The 12,371-nt window shown below is 35.2% G+C and overlaps 1 protein-coding gene across 3 annotated transcripts in view; it reads left to right on the forward strand.

The window, feature by feature from the left end:
- LOC140050129 (phosphatidylinositol-3,5-bisphosphate 3-phosphatase MTMR2-like) overlaps nucleotides 1-9,092 on the forward strand; it is a 36,522-nt gene extending 27,430 nt beyond the window's left edge. For 2 of the 3 annotated variants that reach the window (XM_072095176.1, XM_072095177.1), the window contains exons 9-16: nucleotides 2,408-2,596; nucleotides 2,931-3,022; nucleotides 3,196-3,289; nucleotides 3,551-3,757; nucleotides 4,332-4,424; nucleotides 4,726-4,839; nucleotides 5,132-5,311; nucleotides 6,715-9,092. In XM_072095176.1, the coding sequence (XP_071951277.1) occupies nucleotides 2,408-2,596; nucleotides 2,931-3,022; nucleotides 3,196-3,289; nucleotides 3,551-3,757; nucleotides 4,332-4,424; nucleotides 4,726-4,839; nucleotides 5,132-5,311; nucleotides 6,715-6,879 (1,134 nt within the window). In that variant the 3' untranslated portion in view covers nucleotides 6,880-9,092. The remainder of the gene's footprint in view (nucleotides 1-2,407; nucleotides 2,597-2,930; nucleotides 3,023-3,195; nucleotides 3,290-3,550; nucleotides 3,758-4,331; nucleotides 4,425-4,725; nucleotides 4,840-5,131; nucleotides 5,312-6,714) is intronic. The other variant, XR_011845365.1, reaches the window with a different exon arrangement.
- The last annotated feature ends 3,279 nt before the right edge of the window (nucleotides 9,093-12,371 follow it).

The following is a 12,371-nucleotide window of genomic DNA, read 5'->3' on the forward strand; positions in this document are numbered from 1 at the left end:
CTAAAGCTCTGTCTACACTATTCGTTTCGTTTATTTATTTTTTCCACTCACTTATATATATATATATATATATATATCATTTGCATTTACATAACATAACATATATTAAATGTGGGTGGATGGAAGTCACAGTAAGTTCACTGAACTTTAAGTCGTGACTCCCGTATGCCTAAGTATACTAACATTGCTACAGAGTAGACTAAAATATAAATATATAATAGTGAAAGTACATAAAATAAAGAAATAAAAAAAAAATTTAAATTATAGAAGTTAAGATAAACCAGGCAATTATATAATATATGATAAAAGGGATAATGATAACAATTAGAGTACAATATGAAATATAATTAAATATGGTATAATAACAAGTATAACGATACAATGTAGCGGAGATTATTGAATACCAGGGTGAAGGATTTAATGCCATGTATCACCACCAAATAAATAAGGATAAAAGATCGGCGAAAATTTATGTAGCATATTCTGACACCATTTTGTGTTTGAAATTAGATTTAAAACTAGAAAAGGAAGATTTCTGTTTAAGTTCATTTGAGAGTGAAGTCCAAAGTTTGGGACCAAAATAATACATAGAAAATCGTCGAGCCTTAACATTTAAATTATCAAGGATATAATTGTTAACAGAGGATCGGGTTTTATAGGAATGGCGTTCGTCAATTCTTGTAAATAAAGCATTAAAATGTGAAGGCAGTAAATTGTTAGATAAACGGTACATAAATGAGGCAACTTGTAATTTATTTAAATCATAAATGTTTAAAACGTTAAATCTTTTAAAAAGTAATTTTGTATGGGCTCTAAATGATTCTCCCGCGCAAATCCGAAGTGCACGTTTTTGTAGTTTAAAAAGGCGGTCAATTTGAGTTTTCTCTAGACTTGTCCAGGGGCATAACGTATTAAATTTATCTAGAGTAATTGCCCAACATAAATTGGCATAAGAAAGGTAAGGCAAAACTAAAGTATTATAAAGGGTTAATAAGGTTTTTTGAGGGAAGATATGTTTTAATTTGTTCAATATTCCAACATTTCTAGAAACTAGATTACTGATTTTATTTATATGTAGTTTCCAAGTCAGAGAGGCATCTATGGTTACTCCTAAAAATTGGGTTTCATTAACTCGTTTGATCATTTTATTATCAATGTATATTTGTTCATTTAAAGAATTTGAAATTTTACGTTTAGAAAATATTATATAGTTCGTTTTGAATGTATTAAGAGTTAATTTATTGTGTTTGAGCCAATTTGAAACTTTAAGTTTCAAAACTAGTTTGACAAAACAGTGTGATATACCCATATATTGAATTGAAATTGAATTGAAATTTATATTTATACTGGGTAACCTCTTCAGTCAAAGACTGGTCTCCCAGAGGGCCCAGTTGGTGATCAGTGGCTGTGATGTACTAATACACCGGGGTAACCCCCTACTCGTCTCGAAAGATGTACTAGGTTCTTTAAAGTGCACTCGAGCTAGATGTGTACACTGGACCTACGGTTTATAGTCCTTATCCGAGAAGACTCGTTCTACCACCAGAACCATGGAGTGAGTGAGCATCGAACCCCTGCCAATGTTATGGCTACGTAATTACGGTTCCACTGTCTTAAACCGCTCGGCCACTCATATCAATTCAATTCATCGACATTTTTATTCCATAATCAAAATAAAAACATATACAAATACAATACAAATAATAAGATAATGGAATGGGATACAAAATAAGCACAAGTGCTTATGTAGTTGTATGTACAAATATGGTAGTGATATGACATAATTTTTTGTCACAAAGTTTTATAGTATAGACAGAGCTTTAAACATGTGTTTATACTATTAATAAGTGTTTTGACCAAGAGTGCATATAAGGTTAATACCAATGTCTTGTTATATAGGTTCTTGCATTATATTATCCACTCTGCAATCAGAGATTCATATAGGACTGCGTCATCCCCGGCGTCATTAGATTAAACTTTAATATTGACGTCATTTCTTAAGCTCTGTCTACACAATCAAATTAGTTTGACAAAACAAGTGTGATATGCCCAAATATGGTAGTGATATGACATCATCGTGTCCATATATAGGCACATAAAGTTTGATCGTGTAGACAAAACTTGAGAAAGTTTTACATAAAGTAAGACCCTAGTGATTGAGAAGTTTAAAATATCTTTATTCATATTGAGTCATTCTTACGAGACACAATTTTTATTAATACAGCATGTTAAAAGGTCAATAACTCAATGATTCATGAAAGCAATAATAATATGATAACAATACGATAATTGTATTTTTTAATATTTCTTAGTAGTTTAAAATTTAATCTATCAGGCACTTAATCATCTAATTTTTTACATATGCATGTTTTTATGCAAAAAATTTAAAAGATTTTTGTTTTTGTAGGTGTTGTCATGGATACATCCTCAAAGTCAAGCAACAATCACGAGGTGTAGTCAACCGCTTGTAGGTATGGCAAGCAAAAGGAGTAAAGAAGATGAAAAGTACATACAGATGGTATTAGATGCAAATGCACAGTCTCACAAACTAGTAATAATGGATGCAAGGCCTGGTGTCAATGCAATAGCCAATAAGGTACAAGGTTTATCAGGATGTTTGTGAATCTATAAAGCTCTGTCTACACTATCTAACTTTATGTGATAACAAAATGTGATGTGCCCATATATGGACATGATGATGTCATATCACTACTATATTTGGGAATATCACCACCATATTTGGGCACATCACACTTTTTTTGTCTAACTAGTTTGAACGTGTAGACAGACCTTTATGCATACTTTTGAAGAATTTAGGACTTCCAGAAATTGTTTGGAGTCTTCTGTTTATTGTACACATTTTACTGTATAAATATAAAAGAAAAATAGTAATCAATTAGATATTGTTTTATTTTCTCATTTTTCTGTAGGCCAAAGGTGGTGGGTATGAAAGTGAAGATGCATATCAAAACGCTGAATTACAATTTTTGGACATTCATAATATACATGTAATGCGTGAATGGTGAGTAAACAAAACACAGCAGTTCTGTTTTTAAAAATATTTCAGCTGAAAATTTTTTTTTAATTAAAAAAAAGTTACATAATCATTCATATCTTATGTATAAATGTTGTTGGTACCTTCTAGTTTATTATAAAACTTTGTTTTTTATTCAATTTGATGTAATTTTTTTTTAGCTTAAGAAAATTAAAAGAGATCTGTTTCCCAAGCATAGATGATCATCATTGGCTGAGTAACTTGGAATCAACACATTGGCTAGAGCACATCAAGGTATTAATAATATTAATATCCTTTATATAGCACATAATGTACTCGCAGTCCCTCTAAGAAAAAGAAAAAACTGTTAATATTACTTGTTGAAAAAGTATCTCTGCCAGACACCATCCATGTGGACTTTCACACCATAAATACACTAAATGAATTAGATGCAAACTTCTGTAGTTCACTGTTCTATTTATAGTCTCTAACCTGAAGCCCATTTTTCGAGTTGCATTGCAATTCTTAATAATCTTGCTTAACATTTTTTCACAGCTTATTTTAGCAGGAGCAGTACGGATAGCAGATAGGATTGAGAACCAGAAGACGTCTGTGATCATTCATTGCAGTGATGGATGGGATAGAACATCACAACTAAGTTCCCTTGCGATGCTCATGTTGGATCCTTACTATAGAACAATCCAAGGGTTTGAAGTACTTGTAGAGAAAGAATGGCTGGCTATGGGACATAAGTTTGCACAGGTTTGTTGTTGAACATTATTTATACTGAATTTACAGTAGAATCATTGGTACACAGCAATGTGTCCCCTTAATAGAGGTGTCCACTAAGTGGGGATTGGTGGTACAGTCACAACATACACTAACCCCCTTGTTCGTTGCACAGAAAAGTGTCACCTGAGTGTCTACTTCATAAGGTGTCCACTTTATAGAGGACTGTGTGTCCACTTAAAAAGTGCGTCACCTGATTCTCTTAATAGGGAAGTGCTACTGCCCTCTGCCCTTGAATAGGGATGTCACCTGAGTAAGAGGGTCTCCTTTCTAGAGTGTCCCAAAGGAGGGTTCACTAGTACTCAAATGAAGAGTATACACGCAACTCAACTAATTTGACCAATCACAGGAGACAGATCATCAAAACTGTCACTTGTTAGTGGTCAAATGATTTTGTTTGCACCTTGAGTCAATTGTGGCTTAGAGGAAAATGTAATTTATTTATTTATTTTATTTTTCCTCCATGCTTATGGGAACCACGTTTTAATTAATGTGTTGTATGAGGTTTAGGTAAGGGAAAATTATTATAATGTTATTGTGTTTACAGAGACATGGACATGGCGACAAGAACCATGCAGATGCCGATAGATCACCAGTGTTTTTGCAATTTATAGATTGTGTATGGCAGATAACAAGACAGGTAGTTACCAATTTCATATTTAATGTTTATATAATGTATAGTTTGAAATTTGTAAAGATATACTGTGAAAAATACCTATTATGGAACACATATGATGATAGTGCCCTCCTAATATAGGTGTCCTCTGAATAGAGATTGGCAGTCAATGATGGCCTGATGTTCTCAATCATGAGGACTGCTAACCTAAAAAGTAAGCAGTATTAAAACAACACAGTGCTCCTCAATTGTTTTACAAGGAAGTGTCCCCAGAATAGACGTTCTATTGTATTAATTTTTTACTAATTTCTTTCTTTCTGTTTAGTTTCCCAATGCATTTGAGTTCAACGAAAGCTTTCTAATCTCTATTTTGGATCATCTATACAGTTGTTTATTTGGAACATTTTTATTCAACTGTGAACGCGAAAGAACCAAAGAGGTAAGTTGGAAAATATTTACAATGACATGTTTTATTGGTTACTAAGGGTACACTGTGAGCATATGGCAAGAAAAAATATGAAGAGCATCTATGGACTAAGCTGCACCTCCCCTTGCCCAAACCAGGCTACCCTTTGATACCATATGGACAAAACATCATTTTCATTGTATCAGAAATTGCCCTCTAAATCACCATGTCCTGTTCATATGTGAGAAAATGTGAATATTTGTATACCTGAATATACACTATATCGTAAATAAATACTATTTGATTGTAATTTGTTTTGTTATAGGAAGTAAAGACAAAAACCCAATCATTATGGTCGTACATCAATAGTACTCTGGATGAGTTTAAGAATCCACTGTACGCGTCATACCTCCACCAACATGTGCTCTTCCCAGTGGCTAGCATGAGACGCATTGAGTTATGGACGTCTTACTACATACGATGGAATCCTAGGATGAAGCCACAGGTTAGTAATTAATTTGCTCAAATTTGGAAATAAAGAAAATCGGTTGGCCCTACATGAAGAGCTATAAGTTCTGCAATGGCTAAAAGGGTTAACTCTCATAGAATTGCGATCAGAAAACAATGCTTCATATGATCATGATTAGAAAAAAAAAGTCTCTTGTAGGATCGTGATCAGAAAACAATGCCTCTCACAGGATTGTTATCTAAAAAAAATGCTTCTCATAGGATCGCGATCAGAAAACAATGCCTCTCATAGAATTGCAATCAGAAAACAATGCCTGTCATAGAATTGCAATCAGAAAACAATGCCTCTCATAGGATCGCGATCAGTAAACATTGCCTCTCATATGATCGCGATCGGAAAACAATGCCTCTCATAGGATTGCGATAAAAAAAAATTATGCCTCATAGAATTGCATTCAAAAATCAATGGCGCTCATACAATTGCAATCAATAAACAATACCAATACTTTGTAGTAAAAATATGCTCTACACTGGTTTAAAAAGTTAAGTCCCTTAGGATCACGATCAGAAAACAATGCCTCATAGGATCGCGATCAATAAACAATACCTCTTGTGGGATTGTGATCTCAAAACTAATACTTTGTAGTATCATGATAAAATCAATGGCACATGTGTCGACTATGAACTATTCATAGCTGTACTATATATTAAAGTGTTTGATTATACTTCCGTGGAGAATTAAACAATTAATAATCCAAACATCAATTGGTTTAAGACTTCATTTTATTCACTCATGTCTCTTAATAATCTCATTCAGATTTTCAACTTCGACCTTTCAAGCCAGTACATTAATTTATTTGTTTCATGTCATTACAAATGTTTTAAACACGTTGCGATGACATTATTAGGTGGGGACTGTAGTAATTACTGATTCTTACTTTGTTATATGACCTTGGAGAAACTCATTAAGCAAAGTGTGTTTACGCGATAGAAAGCTGAGATCATTAGCAAATTCTTATTTCATTATCTCACTAGATCGTATACTGCGTAACATTTTATATATATTAATTTGATTCCAAAAATTACATGATGCATGGATTTGACAGTGTTGATGAATTATGTATAGAACATTTGTTGATATTTTCAAGGAAATGGAATAACGTTAGTTTGGTAGAAAGTAACTAAATCTCTTTAGTTTGCCAGACACATTTCTGGTACATTTATTCAGTTCAATAATAATTAATATGTAAAATAATATAATAATTGAAGTTATTCATAATAAATTCATCTTTCATGATTTTGCCGTCATATAAGGATCTTTCGCATGATTTTTAAAAAAGTCTTGCTACTAAATGTTGAAAAATACACGCTTTAGATGTTTGCGAAAAATAAATGAAAACAAATAAGTTGATAGTTATGAAAACATTTTATTAATTTCAGGAACCAATTCACCAGCGAAATCGCGAGTTACTCGAACTGCGTGCTCATCTACAAAAGAAAGTGGAAGAACTTCAAAAAGAGATTGAGGCTAGAGATTTAGGCTTAGAGTCTTCAGCAAGGGGAGACACGTCACCTCCTAGGGTTGCCAGTCCAATTAATGCATAGACAAATTAAAAGATGGGGCTAGGATTTGGTTCTAGAGTTAACAACAAAGGGAGACACATCGTCTAGGGTTGCCTGCCCAATTAATAGTTCTTTACAGTGAGGCTAAGAATTTAAGCCCAGACTCAAAGGCAGGCACATAACCACTTACCACATAGATGCAAGGATGATGCTAGGGTTTAGATCTAGAGGTATCAACAAGGGGAGGCATGTCATCCCCTAGGGTTGCCAGCCCCTAGGGTTGTCATCTCCTAGGGTTGTCATCCCCTAGGGTTGCCAGCCCAATTAATAATGCTTTAAAGTGAAGCTAATGATTTAGGCCTAGACTCAAAGGCTGGTACATAACCAACTGTGGTAGCTAGCCAAATTATAGCATGATTAAAATGTGAGGCTAGGAATTTAAAGAATCAACCAAGGTACTTCCAGCCTAATCATATACATAGGTGCTTTAAATATTGCCCCTGCTATTTATCCCCATTGTTTTCATTTTGGCTCAATTCGATGAAAATATTGATTAATGGGGAATTTGTAAGTTGTAAATTTTATATCAATTAGTAATTTATTAAGCTAAATTTGGACAGTTTACTAATCTTATCCTTTATGTTGGATTTATATATGTGTGAATAAATTATCATGTAATTAAATATTGGGGAGAATAGGTGATTAACATCTTTTGTAAAAAGTTTTAAAAATAAACCGTAAAAAATACAATATTGTTCCAAATAAGGACACTACTTAAACAACATAATTTAAATAGCACTTTTTAAAATTGATTGTTTTTTGGGGTGTTTTTTTTGGTGTCAAAAAATTTGGACCAACTGTGCTAACAATGTACCTAATGAACAATCTCCACTATGTTTAGCCTATTATTAGTAGCTCATTATAATATTTTACTAAGCAAATATTCATTTTAACAATTAGTTAAAAGGTAATGTTTTAATATTGGGTTGCTACAGTATCAATATTTACAGATATTCTGTTTATGTTATAAATTTGAATATAAGAGTTTTTATATAAATGTTAAGTACACTTTAATTAATGTAGTACTCTTAATTAAACAAATCTTTTATATTGTGAAAATCTTTTGGTAAACTAAACACTCTTCTATATAAGAGTCTCACTTGGTTGATGTATAAGTGTTCTGTAAGAGTTCACAGACTGTCTTTCAAGTACTCTTTGATATAATTGTATGCACCCTCAGGTGAATAGTAATTTCACCATGCTAAGGACTCTTATTCAAAGGTGAATAGTAATTTCACCGTGCTAAGGACTCTTATTCACAGGTGAATAGTAATTTCACCGTGCTAAGGACTCTTATTCACAGGTGAATAGTAATTTCACCGTGCTAAGGACTCTTATTCACAGGTGAATAGTAATTTCGCCGTGCTAAGGACTCTAACGCGTGTATCGAGGACATAAAACAAAGGAGTCTAATCATAATGCCATCAATATTGTAGCTGTACTGAAATTGCAGTCATTGTTTTAACGATGAATTGCTGTCTAAGGGCTCGTCATTAACATTCTAAAATGTATTTGTTTCTTTTCAAATAAAAGATGTATCATTTATTTTTACGTTTAACCTTGCATAGAAATTTCAAATTAGTTCAGAAAAAGAAAGAAACAAAAATACTAATCAGTGGAACAAATTAAAATGCTATGAATTTGTGAATCAGTTTTGGTGCAATACGAAAACATTATAAATTATTTCAATTAAAACTAAATGCTAAAGAATAAACATATAAACAAACCTCGTGTTTATTTTTGGTAGGAGCAATATTATGTAATTTGACCATATACAATTTGGAGTCAACTGTTAAGGGCATAAAGTATTGAGTGATTTTGGTGTTCAGTATTTACAGTTGAACCCATTTCCGTTAAGACACCAGCTAGGAACCAGCCAGGAAACAGCTATCCAGGAGGGAAACAGCTATCCAGGGTGGAAACAGCTATCCAGGGGAAAAACCACTATCCAGGGGGAAAACCACTATCCAGGGGGAAAACCACTATCCAGGGGGAAAACCACTATCCAGGGGGGAACCCGCTATCCAGGAGGGAAACAGCTATCCAGGAGGGAAACAGCTATCCAGGAAGGAAACAGCTATCCAGGAGGGAAACGGCTATCCAGGGGAAAAACGGCTATCCAGGGGAAAAACGGCTATCCAGGGGAAAAACGGCTATCCAGGGGGGAAACGGCTATCCAGGGGGGAAACGGCTATCCAGGGGGGAAACGGCTATCCAGGGGGGAAACGGCTATCCAGGGGGGAAACGGCTATCCAGGGGGGAAACGGCTATCCAGGGGGGGAAACGGCTATCCAGGGGGGGAAACGGCTATCCAGGGGGGGGGGAACGGCTATCCAGGGGGGGGGGGGGAAACGGCTATCCAGGGGGGACACCGGCTATCCAGGGGGGACACCGGCTATCCAGGGGGGACACCGGCTATCCAGGGGGGGACACCGGCTATCCAGGGGGGGACACCGCTATCCAGGGGGGAAACCGCTATCCAGGGGGGAAACCGCTATCCAGGGGGGAAACCGCTATCCAGGGGGGAAACCGCTATCCAGGGGGAAACCGCTATCCAGGGGGGAAACCGCTATCCAGGGGGGAAACCGCTATCCAGGGGGGAAACCGCTATCCAGGGGGGAAACAGCTATCCAGGGGATACCCCTCTAATAGAACACCCCTCTAAACAAACGAAGGCATTATTTGGTCTAGTAATATATTTTTCTAAATTGAATATTCATTTCATATGATATGCCGATTGTACACACATTAACAATAATATATTTTTTAAAGGTTAGATTGAAATTGACATTTAGATTTTTTTTTTTACTTATTCCGATCTTAATCATAAACGTATCTCGTCATCATATTGGGTTAAATTATTTAATGCCACCGTGCACACGTTTGTTCATTTTATTGCTTCTCATTTCACTGTTCAACATTTGGTAGCAATTACTGATTCTGTTTAAATATTATGCATTATTCGTTCTGCTCCTTTTTTTATAAATTAAATTTTAAATTAAATTTTGAATGGATAAGTACCAGAATGTATCCTAAAACATTTGATATGAACATAATTTCGCGCTGATGGAGGCCCTTAAAAATTTGATGAACGTTTAAATGTGTGTACATTTCACTCTACGCAAAAGCGTTTAATTTTGCTTGTTAAGAACCCTTATGTAATGAAATACTAAAAGAAAGAGGTTTGCACTAATTTCTTACACGATACCCTCAACGCAAAGGTGTCTCCTTTTGTTTTATTAAGAACCATTCTATGTATTAATGTACAACATTTTCAAATATAATTTACAATAATTTCTTACACGACGAGCGATTGGATTTTTGATAATTTTATTGCCTCGAAAATCGTGTGCTTTATTACATACTAATTTTGTACATTTATTTTTAAGAATTTTATTTTATATTGAAACTGTGTGTTTTAATACTTGTAATAGTAATAATAAGGGTGGGGTGTAGATTTATATCACTTCGTGGTTGTATATTTTAAATAAATAGATAACATTTAGCCATTAGGCCTATAAAAACTTTCAAAGATGTATAAATTCATTAAAATTAATAACAGAATTGACTATTGAAGATGTTTTTATTTATTCAACTTGTCTCTCTACGTTAAATTTGTGAAACATCCCGCCGCAGCCTCGAGTGTTTCTCAAATTAACTCAAAATGGACTTCCCACAAAGGTCGTACGCGCAACGCAAGCGAGTTGACCAATGACAAGCCACTGTTCGAATAATCCATCGCTTGTGATTGGTCAAATCCCTTACGTTGCGTTACGTCCTTGCGTTGCGTCGCTAGTGGGAACCAAGCTTAAGCTTGGCTCCCACTAGAACGTAACGCAAGAACGTAAACGCAACGCAAGCGTTTTAAAGCTTGGTTCCCACTAGAACGTAACGCAAGGACGTAAACGCAACGCAAGCGTTTTAACCAATGACAAGCGAAGTTATAGACAGTTAGCAATCACAATCACAACCGAATAAGCCATCGCTTGTGATTGGTCAATTCACTTGCGTTGCGTTACGTCCTTGCGTTGCGTCGCTAATGGGAACCACGCTTAACCAATGACAAGCGAAGTTATAGACAGTTAGCAATCACAAGCGAATAAGCCATCGCTTGTGATTGGTCAATTCACTTGCGTTGCCGTTACGTCCTTGTGTTGCGTCGCTAGTGGGAACCATGCTTACATGACGATAGTAGTGGCACTCCCCGCGTTCCATACTAATATTCATTTATTTTGTGTGCATTACGTAATTTTTTCACAGTTGGCTTCAAATTTTATATCAAACGCTAAGTATCGTCCTCGATCGAGATTTTCTAATATAATATTGGTCTAACATTTCACCTATCAATTGAATCAAATAATACATAATGCATGTATACAGATTTGCAGTTTGTGTAAAATATTACTGTAATTATGAGTGTATTTTTACACACATACTGTGCGTTATACAGGTAGGCCTCTGTACAGATTATGAGTCCGAGTCCGATTTTCCTTTGACCGCATTTATTATGCCTTTAGTCTTTGCCAATGGTCAAAGGCTTATATAAAAGTTAAGCAAGATTACTAGAAATGTCTCTTACGTAAACGTATATTTAGATTGAAAGGCCTACGTTCGAAATTAGATGGCCGCTTAGCATAATGGTTAGCTAGTCAATAATATGATTAAAAAGTAGAAATAATTGGAAATAGAACTCTCAATTATAATTGTGAAGTGATCAAACTAAGAGGTTTTTCTCATCGTAATAATTATTTCAAATGCGCTGCAAGTTCATCCACTGGAACATAGTAATATCGTATCGTAGGCTTATAATATGCGTGTGTTATTGATTGGTTTCAACTAGTACTAAAGCGTGGTTCCCACTAGCGACGCAACGCAAGGACGTAACGCAGCGCAAGTGAACTGACCAATCACAAGCAATGGCTTATTCGCTTTTGATTGCTAACTGTCTATAACTTTGCTTGTCATTGGTTAAAACGCTTCTGTTGCGTTTACGTCCTTGCGTTACGTTCTAGTGGGAACCACGCTTAACTGTCTATAACTTCGTTTGTCATTGGTTAAAAAGCTTGCGTTGCGTTTACGTCCTTGCGTTGCGTCGCTAGTGGGAACCAAGCTTAAAGCGTGGTTCCCACTAGACTACAGAAGTCTGTATTTATTGTCTTTTTTCATTCCACACGTTGTCGTTTTGATTTTTGTCCGAGTATCCAAACTCAAGTAATACACGTATGAAACGCCATATGTGCAAAAATATTTATCTTTTTACTAATATTAAGACAAAACTCCGTCTGGAGCCCAGACTAGGTTCACACTAGAACGCAACGCAACGACGTATTGACGCAAAGTGCTGTATTGCGTAATCACAAGTGGGAATCGACGACGCAACAGTGCTGCAAAGTCACAGGTTTGATTTCACGCAGGCGGGAGCAACAAATTCAAAAGGATATATAGAAATAACTTTTACCTAATTTTGAGTAGTT

This window comes from Antedon mediterranea, chromosome 5, assembly GCF_964355755.1.
Source record: "Antedon mediterranea chromosome 5, ecAntMedi1.1, whole genome shotgun sequence".
Lineage (NCBI taxonomy): Eukaryota > Metazoa > Echinodermata > Crinoidea > Comatulida > Antedonidae > Antedon > Antedon mediterranea.